The following is a 23474-nucleotide window of genomic DNA, read 5'->3' as shown; positions in this document are numbered from 1 at the left end:
GAGCTGCTCAGCTGGACTGGGGTTTGCCGTGGAGGCTGCTCTGTTTGAGCAGCAGGGGGCCCACGAATGATGTGGTCCACTGCCGATGTGTCCGTAGGCCTGAGCAAACTTTGAGGTGACTCCACCCATCACAAGCATTGCACTTGACTGAGGTGGAGTTGTGGTATAGTTGTCTCTGGTATACACAGCAGGTGTAAGTTTCTGGCCCTGGGTTTGACTCGATGCCAGCCGTGAGCAGAAGAACATGTAGCAAATGTAGCCGTATGGCCTAGAGGTTTACGCCACCGAGCCGCGACGCCGCCGCCGCCGCCGTTTTTTGTCATTCGTCACACGCCGCCGACGAGTTACGAAAATATCGGCGCCTAAGGAGCTTTGTACAAAATTTTCATGATGATGCACATTGAAATTCATCGTTTGAAGGAAGTACTACTCGTATAAATAACGCTATTTTACGAAATGAAAATTTTATTTGGAAAGGAGTTTTTTTTACCTAATTTGCGCCACTGAATAGGAATATGATCTTTATTTTTCCAAAAAAGCGTAACTCAGAAAAAAACATAGGAAACACGTTTTTTGATGGAAAGCGTTTATTACAGTTAAATTAGGATCGAACCAAGGCATATAATCAGGAAGTAGAATTAGAGAAAGAAAAACATTTGCGTGTATTTCGTTGTTGCTTCTAGTACAGAAAATGTTAAAAACTGTTCTGATTTTTTTTTTCTAAATCAAAGCGTGTCGCGTGAAATACAAACAAAAATAGAATTAAAAAAATTAATTTGAAAAAAAAAATTGTTACAGCTTTCTTTCTTAGTAAATTTGTTTGCTTCCCGAAGCATTCATCCAGCCTTTGCGAGGCCCAGTTATAAGCGTTTGCGCTACTGAATTCGGCGAACGTTCAAAAAGCTGCTATTCAATCGCTTGTTTCGCATGAAAAAAGGTTTCACATGCAAACAGATTATAACAATTTAGAATTTTTGGGAGAAAAAATTTAAATAAGTGAAGTTTTCGAGACCAAATAATTAAAAAAAAAAATAAATGAAATCAGCTGCTCTACTGATACTGCCTGTTCAATGTGCCTTGGGTCGAACACTGGTAATCCACAACAATACTACATTTTTATATACTGCAACAAGTGCCCTTATTGCATATAACTCCTTAATTATTGGAGGAAAACCGAAAAACAAGTTGATTTTCTTGTGTATTTTTTTTTCTTTAATAAAGAGTTGAATATTTTTTGTGCAGACTTTTAATAAAAGGCTAATTTTAACATTCCTAAGGTACTAGGTGGATATGTGAAAATTACACTAGCATTCATAATTAGTGGTCAAACACCAGGAAGGTTTTTCTCCATCACATCGCAGTGTTTTCTACACAGGGTTAAAGTTCCCTCTTTTTCGTGAAAATTAGTATTGTTTTTCATTACATTCGGTTATCCTTAGAAAAATTTGACGCTTAAAATTTTAGTGGAAATTTTAACCATCTATAAGCTATTTTTTAAACAGTGGTGAAGAAGACCCGCCCTGGTGGGAGTTGATGGGTAAAACTGTTGGAAAAAAGTAGACCACACTTGTTTTCAATCTACAACCCGCAAAAAATCGTAAGAACTCCATAATTTAACATAACGGTAGATAAGATTATTACAAAAATTTATTATTAGCGACATAAATTATTATTATTTTTCATTACGTTCGGTTATCCTTAGAAAAATTTGATGGTTAAAATTTCCATTTTTTAAACAGTGGGTGAAGAAGGCCCGCCCTGGTGGGAGTTGATGGGTAAAACTGTTGGAAAAAAGTAGACCACCCTTGTTTTCAATCTACAACCCGCAAAAAATCATAGGAATTCCATAACTTAACATAACGGTAGAAATGATTATTACAAAAATTTATTATTAGCGACATAAATTACTCCCATAACTTTTTCATTTCCTTAAATTTATGGGTCGATTACGGATGGCAACGCGACCACGGTTCGGTTGCCAGCTGACAACGCAACTGGAAAGAAAATTTTTACTACGAATTCAACTATCGTCAGTTGCTGTAGTTATCGACAATCGAAATTTGACAGTTCGACAACCAGCAAGCGGCTGTAAATAAGCTGTGCGAGTAAAATTAAATTATTCAAATAAAGAGTTTTAAAGAAAAGACAGCAATAAAGCTAAGTTCATCACATTTATTTGTTTAAGAGGAAGAGAGTGCATGAACGCGGCCTCAATCAGGCGACATTTAAAGGATGATTCCAATCCTCTAGAGCTACCGCGTGCACTGTAAGCAAATGTTAATGCTTTTAAGGTTTTTCTTTTATTATCGTTTTGTGTTCATTTTTAAAGCATATTGAGGACTTCAAAAAGAAGCTGTAGTATAATTGGTTAATAAGCGGATGAACCACTTCGTTCAACTTCAATACTTCCTCTCATAAAAGCTTGTGCTCCTCTTCGATTTTTCGCAGAAGGAAGTGCCACAGCAATGACTTCAATTTGGAAAACTTGGTGTGTCGGTAGTTTTAAAAGAGGTGCTTCAGTTGATAAAGGAAACAATTTTCAATCAATGTTCGCTTTTGTTTCGCCAAAAGGGCGTACTCCATGGAAACTAAAATTTTAAAGTATTGTTTTGATATTTTCACCATATTCTGTAGAAGCAAACTGCATTGCAAAACGTTAATATCGTTCAAATTATTAAAAAGTAAAATATATGACAAACTTTTCAATTTTCGCTCCTAAATACGCTCCAAAAACCTTCCCAGCAACTACAAAAATGTTGCCTGTATACACACTTTGTAGCAACTGCAGTTGTCAGTTGAAAGTTGCCAGCTGCCAGTTGCCATCTGTAATATCGTTTTGGCAACTAGCAACGCACCTGAAGTTCGCTTGCTATCGATAATCGACCCATTAAATACCCTACAAAAACTGGCTGACCATATCGAAAAGAAACTATCGGTTGTACGCTCGCATACATATGTACATACATACATACATCAAAGAAAATTTTACTTTATTGATAGCTGTGGTTCAAAATATAGAAGAAGTCGTTGAATTCAAAGAAACAATTAATAAAAATCAGTGTATTCAATTCGTATCAGCTCATCCTTAAGCTCCAATAACAGCAGGCCGGGGAAACGGGCAGTGTTCCAATAGGGTCGGATTGAGGGGAGATGTGTGTTGAGTGGGATTGAGCTGGCATGGGAAGAGATGGTTGGTGTCGCGCGGGGAGTCTCCACATGCCGGACACTCATTGGGGATATTGGGATCGAGTCTGGACAGGTAGCTGTTGAGGCGGCTACAGTATCCAGACCGCCAGGGTATCGCTTCTTCCGCGATGCCTTCGGATGGTATGGAGCATGAAGCCGCGACAGTGACTACCCTGCGGAACTGGCGTTCGCCACCGTGTGAGAAGGGCGACAAAGCTGCTTTCGGTATCTTCCGCGAAGCCGTTCCAATCATATTTGTTAAAGTAAATATATGTTCCGCGGGAGCAAAGACGGTGGGCTTATTGATCGAGATAATTATGGGCAGATGGTCTGATGCAATGATGTTATGCTATTTATCAGACAAGCTCTAGCAATTGTTAGGTCTAGCGAGCTACAAAAAAACAAAACCAAAATGCTTTTCATTCATTTTCTTTTCACCAAAAACCTTATTTTTTTATTCTTATTTTAATTTGGGCGGCCAATTAACAATAAATCCGAAGTGGCGTATTAAATATGATAAAATATGACTTCCTTCTCCTTCTTATTTGACGCTGTAACCGGCTAAGCGATTTTGGCCGAGTTCAACAAAGCACGCCAGTGGTTTCTCTTCTGTACCAACTGACGCCAAGTGGAAATGTCAAGTGAAGCCAAGTCCTTCTCCTCCTTGTATTTCCATCCATTTCCATTGGCCTCCCTCTTCCTCTGCTACCACCAGCGGGTTCCGAGTTGAATACTTTCAGAGCTGGAGCGTCGGTGTCCATTCGAACGACATGGTCAAGCCAGCGTAGTCGCTGTATTTTAATTCACTTCACTATGTCCATGTCGTTGTGAAAGCCCATACAGCTTATCGTTCCATCGTCTGCGGTACTCGCCGTCGCCAGCGCGTGAAGGCCCGTAAACCTTCCGCAAAATCTTTCTCTCGAGTACTTCACGAGCCGCCTCATCGGATGTTGTCATTGTCCATGCTTCTGCGCCATATACCAGCACGGGCATGATGAGTGACTTATAGAGTGTGGTATTAGTATTTCGAGAGAGGACTTTACTCCTGAATTGCCTACTCAGTCCAAAGTAGCACTTAATGGCAAGAATGATTCTGCGTTGGATTTCCATGCTAACATTATTATCGGTCTCAATGCTGGTTCCCAAGCAAGCGAAATTCTCTACATTCTCGAAATTATAACTATCAACAGCTCCTATTATCTTCTCCAACATCAGATTAAAGAAGTCATATAAAAGGGAGTCGCTCGGCTCGGAGAGGTCTTTCCCAATTCTGACGGAGCTGGACGTCCTTTTACACATCCATATCAGTTTGGCGGGGATGCCAAATTCAGACATAGCTGCTCCTTTTAGTGCTGTCGATAGANATAAAAGGGAGTCGCTCGGCTCGGAGAGGTCTTTCCCAATTCTGACGGAGCTGGACGTCCTTTTACACATCCATATCAGTTTGGCGGGGATGCCAAATTCAGACATAGCTGCTCCTTTTAGTGCTGTCGATAGAGGCTTTAAAGTCGACAAATAGGTGGTGAGTGTCGATCCTTTCCTCGCGGGGCTTTTCGAAGATTTGGCGTATTATGAATACCTGGTACCTGGTCGATGGTGGATTTGCTAGGCCTAAAGCCAGACTGATTAGGCCTAATCAGTTCATGGGCGATGGGCTTCAGTCTTTCGCACAATACGCTCGATAAGGCCTTGTAACCTATGCTTAGAACGCTGATCCCGCGTTAGTTCGCGCGAATGGCGGGGTCACCTTTCTTGGGGATTGGATTGCGTTCATCTGACCATACTCTGCATAAGAGTTGATGCATGCACCTTATCAACTCCTCGCCGCAGCTTTGTTTTCAGCCGCGTTGTTGCTATTCGTACCTCGTCATAGTCAGGCGGAGGAATATCGACTCCGTCATCAACTGGGGCCTCGGGTTCTTCTTCTGCAGAACTTACCAAGCTGCTACCACTCAGTAGGGTGGAAAAGTGTTCCCTCCATAATTTAAGTACGTTCTAAACATCGTTAGCTAGGTCGCCACTGTTGTTCTTACGTACGCCCTGTTCTAGAAACCTTCCGTAAGTCGCTCAACTCTCTAGTAAACTTTCGAGCATTCTTCCTGTTGGCCAACATTTTAAGCTCTTCGCACACACGTATTTCGGCCTCTATTTTGTTATTGCGGCAAATACGTTTCGCTTCCCTCTTGAGATCCCTATTATAGCGGTCCCACATAACGTGCGTTGCGCCTGATCGCAGCGTGGCCCTGTATGCGGCATCCTTTTTCTCTGCAGCTTCCTGACACTCCTCATCGTACAAGTTGTTCTTTCGGGCTCGCTGAAATCCGACTACTTCTTCGGCGGCGGTACTTAATGAGCGGGAGATGTGGTTCCACTGCTCGCGTATGTCGGTCTCATGAATGCGTTGGCTGTCTGTTGTGATTGCAGCTTTTCGACTTTAAGCGTTATTTGCATATTTGGGCGCACATTTTTTGCTGCATAGAGGCGGGTGCGTCGATGTTTGGCCCTAGGAGTGTACGTACGTCTAAAACACTGGAAGCGTGCCTTCCGTCTATCACAACATGACCGATTTGGTTTCTCGTTTTTCGATCCGGATACAGCCACGTAGCTTGATAAATATTTTTATGCGTGAACCTAGTAGTGCATACTACCATGTTTCAGGCCCCGCCGAAGTCGATCAGCCTCAGTCTGTTGTCGGACGTTTCGTCGTGGAGGCTGAATTTTCCGAAGATCCCTTCCTTGCCCACCGCCAAGCACAATTTTGATATCATGGCGGGGGTAGCGCTCGTACGTGCACTCCAAGCGCTCATAAAAGAGTTCCTTGGATACCTCATACTTCTCTTCAGTCGGGGCATGGGCGCATATGAGCGAGATGTGGATTATGGCCAGACGCTCGCTCCGGGGTGAACGACAGTACTCAGCGACGGAGTCTCTCTCCCACCATAAATCCAACACCGACTTTGCGCTCCTTTACATGGCAGCTCTAGTAGACGTTGCAAGGCCCCAGACATTGTGGGGGGACGGGGGTGGTTTCGCAACCAAATACACGTTTATATAGCAAGCCGCCTGTTCCAAGACAGACACTCGCTTGCAGCCGCACCTACTGGTGAACAAACGCTGCAGACTTCAGTGAGCCCTTAAACCGAATATATCGCAGTGGGCCCACCGAAGCGCTCTCTCCTTCTGCCGTGACCCAAGGCTGCACTCGGATTGGTTACCGCATCTCGCACATAGATGGCTCACGTTGCCCAGAATGCGCGAACAAGACGCAAGAGTCGGGATTGAGTATAGCCGAGCAATGTAACAGCATACCCAGAACAAAACTAGAGCAGACACCGATTGGAATGAGTGGAACGTGAGTTTTCAAGTAGTTTTCAGCGAAAACTTGTTTTCGCTTGACAGATTTTGTATGGACGAAAACACACAAGTTTTAGGTCGAAAACCGGTTTAGCAACGAAAACATGTCTTCGATGTCGGTCAGAACATGGTATGAGGGTATCACAACATAATATTTTTCAAGAGTGCGGGTATATAGAATTGTCTGTACTGATGGATGTAGTGCTTATAGCGGCTACTTAGCCCTGCCTAGAATCGGGTGGTCCCTCTATCGTTGCCGATGTGCATGAGATAGCCAAATAGCCTAAAGTTCTCTGGATTCATGAGCCGAGTTCTTTAAACACTACTGCTGAAATAATAACTACGCCTCAAGTAATTAGATCAACCTCCGCTAGGGAAAGCACCTTGCCGTTGGTGCGGGGGCTTAGCCGAATCGCCATTCGGTCCTTCTCTGGGAGGGAGTAACGCGGATGCTCTCGTAGCCTCTGAGCTACCCCTCCTTCCAGCTTAGGGCCGCTGGCGAACGGTGACCAAGAACTGCCGCCTCCTAATCCAGGGTGTAACGCGACACCGTGCCCATTGGACGGTTTGCAGCCAGGAGGCAAAACCGACTGTATTTGAACGGCGCCTTCTCGACCCCGGGCCGCCTCGAGGAATAACGGTGGCGTTACCGCGACATGGGGCGCTGGCGCGACGGACTTCGTGAGATCCCCTAGAAGAATTTAGACTGCTACGTCTGGCAGGTCAAGCACTCAGTCGTACCAACAAGATGGTGAACAATAAAGAACAAAAACAACAACAACAACAACAACAGCCAACAACAACTGAGAACGGCAAAGGTACCCGGCACAAACTAAGACGAGAAGCAGCAAGCCAGAAGAGCGTAAACGATGTTTTCTGGAGAGTCTCTCCGATGCAGAGGCAGCGCTTTTTATAGAGCACGCGCGAGATGATGAGGCACCTTCCACTAGCGCAGGCATTCGACATGAGAAAGCCCCTAAAGATACGGGTGGGCATGAGACCACCGGCAGTCGAGAATCGAGGTACGAGAGAGAGCGACGTATGGAAAGGCGAGCAACGCCACCGCCTCTTCCACTCCTAGGGCAACCAGGCACCCTAGATGGCCGTATGCGGCTAGGTCTTAGCGGATCAGGCTCCTGGCAGTATGTGAGGTACCTTGAACAGGGGAAGACCCCCGAAGAGGCACGGAAACTGGCGCTTGTCAGATTAAACCCCAAAGGAGACAGCTAGAGTGACGATGAGCAATGGCGTAATCAGACCGCGCCCGCGGACAAGCGGAAGAGCGGGCATCACAGCCAGCAGGTCGGAGGGCACGATGAAAAATCGCGCATTAAGACCGCACCCGCCGAAGAGCGGGCATCACGACGAGGAAGCGCGCAGTCTGATCGGAAGAGCGGGCATTAAACTGATAGGAGGTTCAGAGCCCGCACCAGCTGAGAAGCAAGGTAGCGGGCATCAAAGAAACATCGAGAAAAGCGGGTACCATCGCAGAGAGGAAAGACGCAGGGGCAACGCAGAAAAGGATAGGGGTATCGAGACCGCACCCGCTATAAGCGGAAGAGCGGGCATATAACACCCCAAACCCCTAATCCAAAGAAACAGAGGGCGCTTGCACCCACTTCGACGTCGGGAACCGGGGGTAGGAACGTCGAGCAAGCGGTTTCGCGGGCGGGTGATGGACAGACGCATAGTTATTCTGATGCTCTAAGGGGCATCAGGCTGGCTGTGTTGCCTCAAAACTACCCCCCGCGGAAGCGCTAAGCCCAGATGAGCTGACTATCCTGCAGGACGCCATTATGGACGAAGTTTTTAAGGGGTGGACGCATCCGTTGGCTTTCTGTGGGGTCTTCTTCCGAGCAGGTATGCTCCTTGTGGACTGCAAGGACGAAGGCACCGCAAAATGGCTTGAAGAGACGGCTCCCCAACTAGGGAGTTGGAAGGGGCCCATATTGTGTTCAAAAAGGGGGGATGATATACCGCCTATGCACAATATGACAGTTTTCCTTCCGAGAAGCGCTGACAAATCGTCAGATTATTCCATAGGGCTGTTTAGGGCTCAAAACCAGGGGCTTAACTCATTAAACGTGAAAGCACAAGAGGAAATTTAGAGGAACCAAATTTTGGAAGATACTAAAAGAGAGGACAAATACAAAACCCCATAATAAAAAGATTACCTCTATCAAGGGGTGTCTGCACGACCGGAAACATATATGTAACACTCATGAATCTTTGTTATGTAATAAAAATTATTATAACAAAAATATTAGTCCGCGAAATTCGAGCGAGCATGCGATTGCAACCTCGGCTGTAATTGCTAGCAGGTTTTCTACGGACGATCTGGGCATTATACTTACTCAAGAGCCGTGGACTTACAGAGGCCAGGTAAGGGGCCTAGAACGATCGCACAATAAAGTAATATGGGACCATACCGCAAAGAGGCCCAGAACATGTGTAGTGCTTAGAAACGATATTGATTATTTCTGCATTACAGAGTTTTTAACGCAAGATTTGGAAGCAGTACAGGTGACACTTCGGGTCGATGGAAGGCGCTGCTGCATATTTTCCGGGGGACAACAACATCATACCCCCAGCAGAGGTACAACAACTGGTGTCGCATTGCCGTAGGGCCCGACTTCCTCTTATCCTCGGATCTGACGCAAATGCGCACCACGTGGAGTGGTGGAGCACCGACATCAATAAAAGGGGTGAGTGCTAACTAGAGTACATATTAAGCGAAGATTTATGTATAAACAATGTTGGACATTGTCCAACATTCGTCACCAGAGTAAGGCAGGAGGTCCTTGATCTGACTCTAAGCAACAGCCTGGGTAACGATCTGATCACACCATGGTCCATGGTGTCCAAGGAGCCTTCGTTGTCTGACCATAGAACTATCCATTTCTTGCGGAGGTCACGGCAAATCCTCTGTTGAGGAACCCCAGGAATGCTGGCTGGGAAAAATATAGGACATTATTAGATTTTAACCTACCCGGTATAGAGAGGCAACACAGAAGAGATGGCTGTATGTCGCTAGAATATAAGGTTAACAGGTTGACGGACATAATGACCGAGGCCTTTAACTATAGCTGCCCGGAGACCAAGCCGAAGGGGTAGGCCAAAACAGCGTAGTAGTCTCGGGAGCTCTCAGCTCTCCGGAAGAAAGTGCGCAGGTTATTTAACAAGGCCAGGCGCACTGGATGCTGGGAGGAATACACAGCTAAACTAACGAGCTACAGCAGAGATCAGGAAGGCGGAGAGTTTCAGAACCTTCTGCGAAGGCATCTCGAACACTCTAGCAGCCGCGAGGTTACACAAGGCTCTAGCCAGAGGGACTGTAGAATCGGAACTAGCACTAAAGCTTCCGGATGGCACCTACAGTAACAGCAAAGATGAGAGGGCAGCCACTCTGCTTACAACACACTTCCCGGATGCCACTACCTTAGAACTGGAGCGGGGGTCTGGCGAACTAGACCACGACCATGTGACTGGAAACTAGCAAGAAGTATTTTCACCCAGGATTCAGTCAGGTGGGAGTTGGGATCGTTTGAGCGATACAAGGGGTAGACGGCATCCGCCCAGTGATGTTACAGCACCATGGCGAGAATCTAATACCACACCTAGTGGACATAATGTGAAGCAGTCTTGCGGAAGCTTACGTTCCACAGGTGTGACGGAGGGCGCGAGTAATCTTCATCCCGAAGGTGGGTTAAAGAGATTACTCGCTAGCAATGTCTTTCAGACCTTTAAGCCTTACTTCCTTTGCGTTAAAAGCAATGGAGAAGATAATAGACAATCATATTAGATCTAGCATTCTGAAGGCAACATGCATATAGGGCTGGAAGGTCCACGAACACAGCCCTGTATCAACTGACACCCGAAATTTAGGGGGCTTTTGAATGCGGAGACACAGTGCTTTGCGCTTTCCTCGATATAGAGGGGGCGTTTGACAATACGTCGCATTCTGGAGTGCGTAAAGCACTAGAGAAAATAAACGTGCTGCCAGTGATCTGTAACTGGGTGGATACGCTGTTGCGTACTAGGATTGCTGAAACCAAGGTTGGTGACAGCGTGATACAACTACTAACAACAAAGGACTGCCCTCAGGGAGGCGTTTTATCCCCTCTTCTGTGGAGCCTAGCGGTGGATAAACTCCTTCAGCTTCTCTCCGACAATGGTATCCGCTGCCAAGGCTATGCGGATGACATAGTGATGAGTGCCAGGGGGATGCTTGAGAGCACCCTCTGCGATATTATTCAAAGAGGTCTAAGATTAACAAAAGGATGGTATGCCAAGTAAGGCCTTAGCACCAATCCGGCCAAACCGCCAGCATCCCTTTTACTAGGATAAGAGCCCTGCCGGGTATGAGGGACATAACCCTGGATGGGGTCTCGGTCAACGTCGCCAGCGAAGTGAAGTATCTGGGTCTAATCCTAGACACCAAACTTCTATGGAAGAAACATGTGGATGCGATCACCTCCAAGCCACGAAAGCTTTAATGGTGTGCAAGCGTCTGGCGGGAAAATCCTGAGGTTGTAGCCCCAATATCCTAAGATGGCTTTACACCATGGTAGTACAGCCAATGATTACCTATGGGGCGGTGGCTTGGGTTTCAAGGACTACTCTGGCCACAGTGAGGCAATCACTCACCAAGCTACAAAGACTGGCATATGTATGCATGTCCGACGACGGCGCAGGAAGTAGTCCTCGAACTCGAGCCTCTTCACATAACCCCATAGAGCAGATAGCCAAAAGAACTCTGCTTAGCTTTGCTAGAGAGAGTTGTGGAAAAGGAAAGGTCATATACTCTAGCAATGTTAGCGTGGGTACCCGGCCATAGGAGAGTATAGGGTAATGAGGTGGCTGACTGTCTCGCTAGAGAGGCGGCAGCCATCACTTCAGTTGGCCCAGAGCCATTCCTGGGAATAGGTCCCAATACTATAAAGGAGGAGCTTAGGAGAGAGGTTCACACAAAGGGATCTAAACTGGCGCAGTTCGGGAGGAATGCGCCAGGCAAAGAGTTTACTGGGAGGGTTTAACAAGAAGAGATTCCAAAGCTTAATATACCTCCCAAAAGAGAGGCTTAGAATTGTAACAGGTTTTCTTACAGGACACTGCAGACTAAGTTGTCACCTACATAAGCTGGGCATATGGTCGAATGATCTATGTAGGTTCTGTGACTTGACCAGCGAGACGCCACTTCACAATCTCACCGAGTGTGATACAGTCTGCAGAAGACGTGAGAGGAGTCTAGGCTCGTTGTGGCCACAGCTTGAGCGCATCCACTCCCTACTCCCGAAGGCCCTATTGAATTTTCTGAGGGATCTGGGCTTAGATGAAGTGGTGTGAAGAGAAGAGGGCACAATAGATCACCAAGTCCCGGTGCACACCTCATATTAATATCTATCTATCTAATTAGAGGGCATACGTGAGCGTGGAGCCAAAAGTTTCCGCTTTTTAGAACTTCGCACTTCTTTGTATCCTTTGCAGTGCGCTGTAGATTTCATTAGGTGACCATACTAAGGCTCCATGGGATATAACTGAGATGTGAAGTTGCGTATATATCCCCTATACTATCCTTGTGGTGTCACCATGATGTTCCTATTGTATTTGCAAGTGGGAAGTGCAGTTACGGCGTTCTTAATGCGTTCCGCTGTCTTTTTGTTTCAGAAGAACCTATCCTTATATGTTGAGAATTATATTTTAATCTATTAGGGGGTACGAGAAGCGGCAATTTGTACCCCCTAGTAAAGGGTACTAGCTCAGTTTTAACTGGGTATATCTCTATGACTGAGCTAGTTAAGAACTTCTGCCTCGTAGCTTTCTTGGATATTGAAGTCGCGTTCAGCAACGTACATCCAGAAGCTACTACTGATGCCGTGAGGGCTCTAGGGGTGGATAACTCACTGGCGCAGCTTATCGGTCAGCTACTCTGTCATTACCTATGCCGCTGACATTTCAATCGCCTTCAGGGAAAAGTTTACGCAAACCCTATGTGAGCTGATGCAGGTGGTCCACCCGCTGTGGCCTAAGCGTCAGCTGAAGCAAGGTCGTCCTCTTTACGAGAAGGTAAAAAATTCTAGTGGTAGCGCTCGCTGCTCTTCGCTTAAGAGAAGAATCCTATTGGCCTCCTGAAGCCCAGAGACACTCTTATATATCAAATAAATGTTGCTTTATTCCGAACAGCGCAGAACGTTGTGCTTCGATATCTGTTACGGAAAGCAACCTTAGCATAAGAATCCCGAGCAGGGAGGAGTGGGAAGAAGATATTAACACTCCACCTGATAGTATTGACATCTATACAGATGGCTCGAAACTCGACGGTAAGGTAGGAGGAGACGTTTACTCACGAAACCTTCCTCTGAAAATTTTTAGGTTACCAAATTACTGCAGCCCATTCTAAGCTGAAGTGTCAGCTATCATGGAGGCTGCGGGGAGTCTTGGAACCGAAACGATTGGAAGAGACGTATTCATTTTTAGTGATAGCAAGGCTGCAATCAAAGCTCAGAGTTCTTTCACATTTTCATGCCGCCTATATCTACAGAAGATGGTCAAGCAGAACAGACTTCACCTCACTTAGGTCCCTACTCATAGGGACATAGAAAGAAACTGCATGGCTGATGAACTTGCAAGGCAAGGTACGACCAAGCAGATTGTTCCTGGTAAAGAACGCTTTGGTATGCCTTTTGCCACTTGGAAGCTGCTACTTAGCGAATTTGCATACAAACAAGCTGAAGAAATATGAGTCAAAGTAAAGGGTGTTTTTTAGACATGTGACTTTCAAGAAGGAATAAAACGCATATAGTTTAATGGTATGACTAAGAATTTACCTTTATTATAAAGACAAGAGTTTGCCATTATGCTTGAAAAATGATTTCGGGCAAGTGACCGCCGCGGCTGGCTCGAATAAACTCCAGCCGAGACCCAATTTTCGACCACTTTTGCAGAAATTGGGGCCATATATCAGCAATAACGCGCCGAATATTCTCTTCCAAGGCGTCAATCGTCTCGGGCTTATCTGCGTAGACAAGCGACTTCACATAACTCCACAAAAAAAGAGTCCAGCGGTGTTAAATCGCACGATCTTGGAGGTCACACCACAGGCCCAGGACGCGAGATAATGCGCTCACCAAAAGTTTCCTTCAATAAGTTGATTGTTTCGTTGGCATGTAGCGCCGTCTTGTTGGAACCAAAGGTCGTCCACATCAACATCCTCCAATTCAAGCACGAAAGTCATAATCATGGCTCTATAGTGTTCCCCATTGATTGTAATCATGGCTCTATAGTGTTCCCCCATTGATTATAACATTATGGCCGGCTTCATTTTTGAAGAAATGTGGACCAATGATTCCCTGTGCCCATAGAGCACACCAAACAGTGACTTTTTGAGGATGTAACGGCGTCTCAACAACGGCTTGTGGATTATCTTTACTCCAAACGCGACAATTTTGTTTATTAACGTACCCATTCAACCAAAAGTGAGCTTCACCGCTGAACAAAATTTTCTTGTGAAAATCGGGATCGGTGGCCATCTCGCTTTGGGCCTATTCGCCGAACGTGCGACGCGCTAAATGGTCGTTCGGCTTCAATTCTTGCACGAGTTGGATTTTGTAAGCCCGCATGGATGGGCACAGTTCCAATTGTTGCGCGCGATGGCGGATGGACTCATTCGGGTCTTCTTCGATACTCTGCTCCACAGCATCAATAGCGTCTTCGGTGCGCACTGTACGGGATCTCTGAGGATGCGCATTATCCACTAGAGTAAACGTGGTGCGAAACCGATCCATGGTTGCTCGAATTACCGATTCTGCTGAGCNCGAATATTCTCTTCCAAGGCGTCAATCGTCTCGGGCTTATCTGCGTAGACAAGCGACTTCACATAACTCCACAAAAAAAGAGTCCAGCGGTGTTAAATCGCACGATCTTGGAGGTCACACCACAGGCCCAGGACGCGAGATAATGCGCTCACCAAAAGTTTCCTTCAATAAGTTGATTGTTTCGTTGGCATGTAGCGCCGTCTTGTTGGAACCAAAGGTCGTCCACATCAACATCCTCCAATTCAAGCACGAAAGTCATAATCATGGCTCTATAGTGTTCCCCATTGATTGTAATCATGGCTCTATAGTGTTCCCCCATTGATTATAACATTATGGCCGGCTTCATTTTTGAAGAAATGTGGACCAATGATTCCCTGTGCCCATAGAGCACACCAAACAGTGACTTTTTGAGGATGTAACGGCGTCTCAACAACGGCTTGTGGATTATCTTTACTCCAAACGCGACAATTTTGTTTATTAACGTACCCATTCAACCAAAAGTGAGCTTCACCGCTGAACAAAATTTTCTTGTGAAAATCGGGATCGGTGGCCATCTCGCTTTGGGCCTATTCGCCGAACGTGCGACGCGCTAAATGGTCGTTCGGCTTCAATTCTTGCACGAGTTGGATTTTGTAAGCCCGCATGGATGGGCACAGTTCCAATTGTTGCGCGCGATGGCGGATGGACTCATTCGGGTCTTCTTCGATACTCTGCTCCACAGCATCAATAGCGTCTTCGGTGCGCACTGTACGGGATCTCTGAGGATGCGCATTATCCACTAGAGTAAACGTGGTGCGAAACCGATCCATGGTTGCTCGAATTACCGATTCTGCTGAGCGATTATGTCGACCGAATATTGGACGCAGCGCGCGATGCGTCGCGCGAACCGAAGCATTATTTTGATAATAAATTTGCACGATTTGCAAACGTTGTTGCGGAATATGAAATGGCAGACCAAACTGAGTATAAATCAAGTAACAGCTGTCTAAATAAACCAACTCCGAAAAAAGTATTGCCTCATTGAAAACCACACGTCTAAAAAAACATCCTTTACGATTTGTCGAATTTCTTGGTACACGTTGTCTAAATGGGATTGGAAGCGGTCACGAAGTGTATACTCTTTTAGATAATAGGACATATCTAACGTCTCGGCGTGCCTTTCCGAAGATGTTGCAGAAGCTGTAACGGCTATGAAGAGGAGGAAACAGTCTTGCATCTCCTGTATAAATGTTCTGCACTGTGTAGAAACAGGCTACATCATCTGAATTCACCGTTCCTAGCCGAGTTTACGGAGGTTTCAAATACCGACGCAAGTTGCCTGATGAAATTCATCAGCGACACGAGGTGGTGCAACAGTGAGGATAATTGACTGGTGGTAACACAAGGGGGCTCCTATTTATGGCCTAAGTGTGCCGCTGAAGGCGACAGCCACTTCTACCTACCTACACACAAACGTGTGGTTATTGGAGTTGTTATTTCTACTTTCGGTGTAGTGTTGCCGCTTTTGTTTAGGTGACACCTTGGCGTTAACGCCAGGCGGCAGAAAACGCTCAGTGAGTGTGGCAGTAAGGCTCTGATTCCGGTATTGCCGGCTGTTAACGCCATGTAGACTAAAATTAATTATTGAAAAAAGTTCAACTAAACAGCAAAGATTTTATAATAAAAATATACAGAAACATAAAAGAATATGTTCCTTTTTCAAAATTATTTGTATGAATAAAAGTTTAAATTTTACGTACTTATTAAAAAGATGATTATCGACTTTAATTTTTGAATATGCACGGAAGTCATCAGGCAAAAGCATCACAGGAATATTAACATGACTTAGTTCATTTATCTAGAAGTATGTGAAAAAATATATGTCATTATTTTAAATGGTCCACTTCGAAAGAATAAGTATACAAGTTAGTTCTTACCGTGTGATTAATGCCCCACATGAAAACACTCAAAATCGGTTCATTTGCTCTAAAGAGCTTCACTTTTTGATGTTTTACACGAAAATGTTTCTTTTTTAATATGCGTGGCTGCGAAGATGTCGACATTTTCTTGTCCATACTATCAAAATACTGAGGTTGGCGATTTCTCAAATAAGTTTACACCGTCTACGTCCTTCTGAACATGAGTGACAATTTGAAAATTTTCTTTGTAAAAAATTAAGCCTATTTAGTATATTCCTTAGACTGCAGTAGTGCTGTACTTATTGTGCGTATATTGAATTTAAAAACCTTAACCAGTGGTTCTGCAAAAGAATAATACAGAAATTAGTTTGACATCGTTAATGGAAACTCAATGATCACAAGTAATTTAAAGCCAAACTACTTTAAAACAACTGGCGATTTAATGAACGTTCTAATTTTCAATTAATTTTTTAATTATAACATGTTTTAAAAAGCTTTTTATGATATTCATAAAAAAACTTAGTAAATGCAGAGGCCTGCGATGGTTTCTCCCTTAAAAAACTAATTAGCAATTTTGGTATGTGTTTATTAGGTACTAAACTACGGAAAATTATGGAAAAAATTCCATCACGTATATTTTCCTTGTGTTACCGCGTATTACTAGCATGAACTTCGAAGGTCCATTGGTCTTTATAGTTTTCTTGTCTTATTTTTAACTGAAACTGTTTTTCTACATATGATCACGTCTCTCATTGAACAGGCATGCGATGCGTTTCAACTTAAAAAAAACTAATAGGCGATTTGGGTAGGCATTAGATACTAAATTATAAAAAAACTTTCATCACCCAAATTTTACGAGAAAATAATTTGTTTTTTTCCGCGTATTACTAGGGTTATTCGAATTTTCATAAGGAATGAGTGATTCCATCACGTAAGTAAAGTTTCCTACAGTAACTTCGCATTTCCCAAAGTAGAGGGCACTGAGAAGGCAGCATTTTTCGGTAGAAAAGAAAACAGCATTAGTTCTTGTTGTTGTTGTAGCGGCGACAACAACCCCGTCCTAAACGGTTAATTCCTCATTCGTCGTCAAGCTCTACTAACGGGAGACCCAAGAAGCGGGCAGCATCGATAGGGTCTGTCCATAAGGACAGAGGCGATAGTGGAGTGGGGTTCAGTGGGTATGCGAAGAGATGTCTCGAGTCATGGGGTGTCTCTCCGCATGCCGGACATTTGTTTGGCACATCTGCATTTACTCTGCTCAGGTACGAGTCTAACCTGCTGTAGTAGCAAGAGCGAAGTTGGGCTATTGTGGTCCGAATCTCCCGTCGAAGCTCTATCTCGTCCGCGTCTGGTGGTTGTGTGCCCAGAATAGCATTCACAGGTCGAGAGTCTATATAACTCGAGACTGACTCACTGTGAATGCCGTGCAAGGCCTGTCGGTATGCTGTCGGGTCCAGAGGTTGTTTTATGAACCTCTGGACTTCGTCCTGCTGACGTGCCATGGCGAGGGTTCTTCAGCATGCAAATGTCTAGGTGTATTCAGAAAAGCATCAAGCCAAAGCATCAGCCTCTTTTACCACTAAACTATAATTGATGGAAATACCTTATTTACGCAACTAAGTCCCAATTAAGCTTTTAATCGTGGTTGCGCATATTGGACATTTCCATCAATTATAGTTTAGAAATAAAAGAGACTGATGCTTTGGCTTGATGCATTTCTGAACACACCCTCCGTTAGGGTGCCACGTCGGTGACACCCTACTAGGAATTGCTTGCGGAGCATTGTTTTATGCTCATTCATAGGGAGCATATGGGCCTTGTCGTGCAGGAGATCTTGCGATGACATCAGACGGCCGTCCTGAGTGTCGTGTTTTGGCAGGTCTGTAGCTTCACCCACTGCGTCCTACTAGTCCCCGCCGACCACACAGGGGCTTCATAGTTCAGAACCGGCCAGCCAATTGCTTTGTTCGTTTCCAACAACGTTTCTTTGTCTTGGCGTAGATGCTGCCGGCTAGCGACTTGAGGACCTTGTTGCGACTTTGTACTTTATTGATAATTGCGGTTGTATGCGCGGAGAAGGAGAGCAGACTGTCGAAGGTTACTCCCGAGGATTTTTGGGTATTCGCCATTGGGTTTGGGTTGTCATCGACGTGAATACCCAGTTGAAGTCTGACCTGATTCGTCCATGTTGCAAAAAAATGTTGCTGAGGATTTTGTAGGGGAGAGGGTTAGGCTCCGTCCAGTGAAGAAGCGAGAAAGCTCGGCGAGATAACCGTTTACTTTCGAGCACAAGCCATCAATTCCATTCCCAGACGCCATTATCGAGCAATCGTCAGCATAAGAGACAATCAAGACTGCCTCTGATGGTTGGGGGAGCTTAGAAATGTAAAAGTTAAACAGTAGTGGGGAAAGTACGCCACCCTGCGGTACCCCTGTTTGACTTTCCTGGGTTTGCTCGATTTGTCTCCAAAAATTTCTGATAAGTGTCGACCACTCAGATAATTCGCCGACTACTGTTTGAGTCCCTGTGGGAGAGAGGAAGCCTCTATATCTTCTAGTAGCGTGGAGTGAGTGACGGTGGTAAACGCCTTGGAGAGGTCCAACGCTACTAGAATTGTTCTCTCAATAGTCTTTACGTGAAAATAAAAATAAAAAAATAAAAATTAAAAATTATATTTTAAATTAATTAGTTTTTGTTTACTTAAATTTTTAAAAGCCACTTTTAAATTTGTCTTAGTGTTACCGAGCATTACTAGCAATAATCGATCTGGGCGGGGTTGTTGTTGTTGTTGTAGCAGCAACTTCGGACATGTTACCAATAAAAATAAGTTTTGATGTTTTGAAAAAAACACGGCTATATTTTAATTTAACATACCAAGATATTTAAAACGGTAACACAATTAGGAGGAAAATAAAGTTCTACCCCGAATGCAGAATCAAAACGGTTTGTGCAGTATTTTTTTGTAAACTTCAATTACTTTCTTTGAAATATTGAAGAACACACGTAGGCAGACCCTTTTTGAATTATTTTAAAAATCCCTTACCAAGTTGGAAAAGCATTAACCATCAGTAAAATAAAGAGCTTTTCGGATTTAACTTAATGGGTTTATAAGCAGAACATGGATGTATCAATTACCTTACGACTTTCAAATTAAAAAAAAAAAACAAGCATATTATTAATGCAGTTTTATATTTTTTACTCAATTAAACATTTCAAACAATCAATAACAATCACGGCTTAAACTAAGACATTGAATGGTAAGAGCTTCCCAATAACCTCTTAATACATATTATACTTCTAAAGCCCTAGTTTAAAAAGACACTTTCTTACACTTACGCATTCAGGTAATGCAGCCAGAATAATCGATATGGGCAGGAAAAAATGCAATATAAAATATTGTAATTATACAATTTAAATATATTTTTAACATAAAATAATCAATCAACTACTACTTTCGTTAAACATAACGTCGTCAAAAATTTTAACTTTACCATTAAGTTAGTTTTTATATAATTCTTTCATAACATTACTACTTTTAAAAGCAAATGCCTTTTTACATAGATTATGTGTACATTTAACACAACTTCAAATTGGATTTTCCCCTAGGCTTATTCCCAGCGTATTGCAATGCCTTCGGCCTCTTGTTTCTTCAACTCGTTTACAACAAATTCTTTCAACTCTGCATATGACTCGTCAATGTCGATATTATGTATGATCCTGTGGAAATTCCCAGGAGTTAAGCCGTATGCCATTTCCTTTTCAGCTGCCGTTAGTCGTTTTTGCAAGGACTCTTCAGTTTCCGTTTGACGTTTACGCAAGCGCAGATCCAGATCTTTTAGTGATGGTGGATTATTAAAGATTAATATAGGATTCAAATCAGTTTTTTTTATTTGTTCAACACCTTGCGGCTCAATATCCAGAACGCAGACTTTACCGGATCTCTGTATGTCTAGAACTGCCGCTTTAGTAGTGCCATATGTATTTCCACTAAAAACAGCAGTTTCAATAAACTCATCGTTATCTATTTTCTCCTGCATTTTTTTATTGTCAACAAAATAATAGTGTACACCGTGGCCTTCGCCTGCACGTGGCGCGCGTGTAGTATGCGATATACTAAAGCCGAATGTGTGGGGAAAATCTTCGAAGAGTTTCTTCAGCAATGTGGTCTTTCCGGAACCAGATGGGCCGCATATGACTAGAGGGCGTGGTCCTTTAGCAAGAGTTTCCGATGATGACATCCTGCCGAAAACTATAGTAAGCAGAAATTAAACAATTTAAAAGCAGAAACCAAAATACATTGTTCGTAAATTTTAAATTACATTTCAGGGTGCCTCCTTTTATCCCTGTGGTAAACACACACAACATGAATACGACGGCTATGCTTGGAAACGGTTTTTGGTGGTTCAACTTATAAACTTGAAAGCAATTAACAAAAACTAATTGTTTGGCTAACAAGCACTGCTCTACATACGCCGTTTTGCCGCACTATGGAAATTTGATTGAAGCAGTTACCTTCGTTACAATATAAATTAGATATAAATTAATAAAATTATTTATACCCTAGAAAGATGGCAGCGTTAATACAGATTGACGAATTAATTCGGAATTATTTTAGGAATACACCCCAGCAAACTTGGACAACATCGCCGAAAACTGCCAGCGGTTTTCTAATGTGAATGACAAGTAAACGAAAGCAAACAATTGCATTTGACAGTTGCACTTTTTTATCTTAATAGAGGAGAAATAGCTATTTTCAATTCGCCATGTTGTTGTTTTAGCGCTTACTGCGCCCTGCCTAGATCGGCTTTTCTCCTAGTCGTTGTGTTCAAGCTCAACTAAAGGGAGGCCCAGGAAGTATGCCACTCCGACTGGGTTGGACCAGAGAGAGAAGGGGGGTAGTTAAGTGTGATTTGGTGGACATAAGAAGAGGTGTGTCGAGTCATGGAGTGACTCTCTGCACGCCGGACATACGTTGGGCACATCTCAGTTTATCTTGCTTAGGTAGAAATTTAACCTGATGCAGTATCCAGAACGGAGTTGTACAAGCGTAGTGCGAGTCTTCCGAGGCAGGCGAAGTTCTATCTCCCCCACGTCGGCTGGTTGTGTTCCTACAACAGCATTCACAGGTCGGGAGTCGGTGTAAGTTGAGACAATGACGGGGATCTGACCATGCAGGCTCTGGTGACATCGGAAGGCATCCCATGGCAGTCTGGAGTGCCGTGGTTTGGCAGGTCTGTAGCTTCGTACACTGGGTCCTGCAAACCCCCGGCGGCCGCACGGCGCTGCAAAGTTTAGAACCGACCGGCCAATTGCCTCTAATGTTGCCAACGTCGTTCGTCTTTGCCCCAGGTGCTGCCGGCTAGCGACTTGAGAACCTTGTTGTTGTACTCTGTTACCAAACTCGGTCGTGTGCGCCGAGAAGGAGAGCAGACTGCCGAAGGTAACTCCGAGTATTTTCGAGTTGTTCACAGTCGGAATAGGTTCGCCTTTCTTTCAAGTGGTGAAAAACGTTATCGAGGTCAATAATTCTATTCCGGACGCCATTATCGAGCAGTGATCAGCATATGACATAATGGAAATATACAAATTAAACAGAAGCGGTAAAAACACACCACCCTGTGAAACTTTTTGTTTTGTTGTTGACGAATGTCGCTGACTACCGTTTAAGTCCCTGTGGGAGAGAGGAACTCTACTCAGATTGTTCTCTTACAGGGGCGCTTTCCAACAAGGTTGCGGCTCTTCCGAGTGTTTATAGCAAAAAGTGCTGTTGCGGTTCTGTGCGCCTTACGGAAGACATACTGATGCCTCGGTGGGGTCAGTCAGCGCGTGAAATGCGGGAGTGTCTCCGCTGCAAGGGAAAGGAGAGTTATCGGCCGATAACACTCTCCTTTGTTGGCAGGATTACCAATTCCTGCAGTGGGACCACTCCCGCTGTTTTCCACACGTCGCACAGTGTTTCGACTATATGGAGGCAGGTGGAAATAATATTAAACTTGCACCAATTTCACTGAAACTTGACATGGGCTCTAGTTTTACTTAGGAATGGGGAATCATGAAATTTGGTAAAGATGGAATAATTGCCACGCCTTCTACTCTTGGGGGCGGAAACATTAAATTTCATCCAACTTCGATGATTTAGTTTATGCTCTCACTTTTATTAGAAAAACCTAAATGTAAAATATGGGGAAGACTGGATCACTATAACGTCCAAAGCTAAAAAAAATGTGAGTTCAGTCGTTAAATATGATGGAATTTTGGCTCATTTTTGTTTCCTGCTTTTCACTCTCAGAAAACAAATGTTATACTATAAAATGACTTAGGTGTAAATACTCGCTTTTTACTTAATGTTTGGCGAGACTTTTTCATTGCTCGAAAGTTCTTTTCCTGAAATTATGCAAAAAGAGGCTGAAAATCAAAAATTTTGAAAATCAAAAATTACATATATGTGACCTGGTCTACGGAAAGGGGGCTTAGGTGTCAAAAAATCAATTTTCACTTTTTGGTTGATTCGGATGGAAGATGAGATGCTTTTTCACGTGGTGAAAAGCAGAAAATCCTAACTTGCTTAGAAGTGTACTAAAAATGTAGAGAAAGAAGAGTAAAAATACGACAAAATATAATTTATTGGTAATGAACAAAATACATTGAATTATAAGCTATAAAGACATGATTATACACTAGAAAAACGTATTATGGGCCAAAAATAATAATGCTGAGTAGTTTATGTATTTTTCTTTGTTGTCGTTTTCCTTGAGATCTTTTTACGTGTGTATCATCTGCCTGAGATACACATACTTCGTCTTCATCATCATCGCTCTCTTCATAGTTTTCATCATCCTTTTCATGGAAATATTGTCCGTATACGGCACTGAACTCCTCATCAACACTCATGTTTTATTTAATGCGAAATGCGAAGGCGATAATAAACAGAAACAGTAAACGTCACTTCTTCAGTGTTACTTTTTTAAATGTTCCACACTAGCAACTTACACGATGAACTATAATAATATTCCGACCAACAACAACACTTACTGGACCAACAACAACACTTACTGGACGTCCGGCGCGGAGAACAATTAACGAGATAATGAGAAACTGACGAAACGAGTTGCTTACTTTTAACAGCTTTTTCACAGAAAACTAGTTTTCGCACGTAAGCTCCCTTTTCGTAGACCAGGTCACATATTTGCAAAATCGCGCGCAAAGATCAAATTATATATT

The 23474-nt window shown here is 43.8% G+C and overlaps 2 protein-coding genes across 17 annotated transcripts in view; both read right to left on the bottom strand.

Moving 5' to 3' along the window:
- PIP4K (phosphatidylinositol 5-phosphate 4-kinase) overlaps positions 1 to 23474 on the bottom strand; it is a 122884-nt gene that overhangs the window by 28689 nt on the left and 70721 nt on the right. For all 3 annotated transcript variants that reach the window (XM_017612033.1, XM_017612016.1, XM_017612025.1), the window contains exons 2-3: positions 16271 to 16593; positions 16094 to 16191 (exon numbers count right to left, since the gene is read on the bottom strand). In XM_017612033.1, coding sequence (XP_017467522.1) covers positions 16094 to 16191; positions 16271 to 16408 — 236 coding nt within the window. In that variant the 5' untranslated portion in view covers positions 16409 to 16593. The remainder of the gene's footprint in view (positions 1 to 16093; positions 16192 to 16270; positions 16594 to 23474) is intronic.
- Positions 19650 to 23474, bottom strand: part of LOC108359950 (guanylate kinase-like) — a 74588-nt gene continuing 70763 nt past the window's right edge. For 9 of the 14 annotated variants that reach the window (XM_017612093.1, XM_017612089.1, XM_017612074.1 and 6 more), the window contains exons 2-3: positions 20573 to 20765; positions 19650 to 20502 (exon numbers count right to left, since the gene is read on the bottom strand). In XM_017612093.1, the coding sequence (XP_017467582.1) occupies positions 19862 to 20502; positions 20573 to 20618 (687 nt within the window). In that variant the 5' untranslated portion in view covers positions 20619 to 20765 and the 3' untranslated portion in view covers positions 19650 to 19861. Of the gene's footprint in view, positions 20503 to 20572; positions 20766 to 20812; positions 20855 to 23474 lie in introns of those variants that run through there. The other 5 variants (XM_017612141.1, XM_017612132.1, XM_017612121.1 and 2 more) reach the window with 3 other exon arrangements.

Source organism: Rhagoletis zephyria, unplaced genomic scaffold, assembly GCF_001687245.7.
Source record: "Rhagoletis zephyria isolate East Lansing unplaced genomic scaffold, Rhagoletis_zephyria_1.1 Rzeph_scaffold_00014, whole genome shotgun sequence".
Taxonomy (NCBI): Eukaryota; Metazoa; Arthropoda; class Insecta; order Diptera; family Tephritidae; genus Rhagoletis; species Rhagoletis zephyria.
This window is presented reverse-complemented; position numbering and strand designations above follow the sequence as displayed.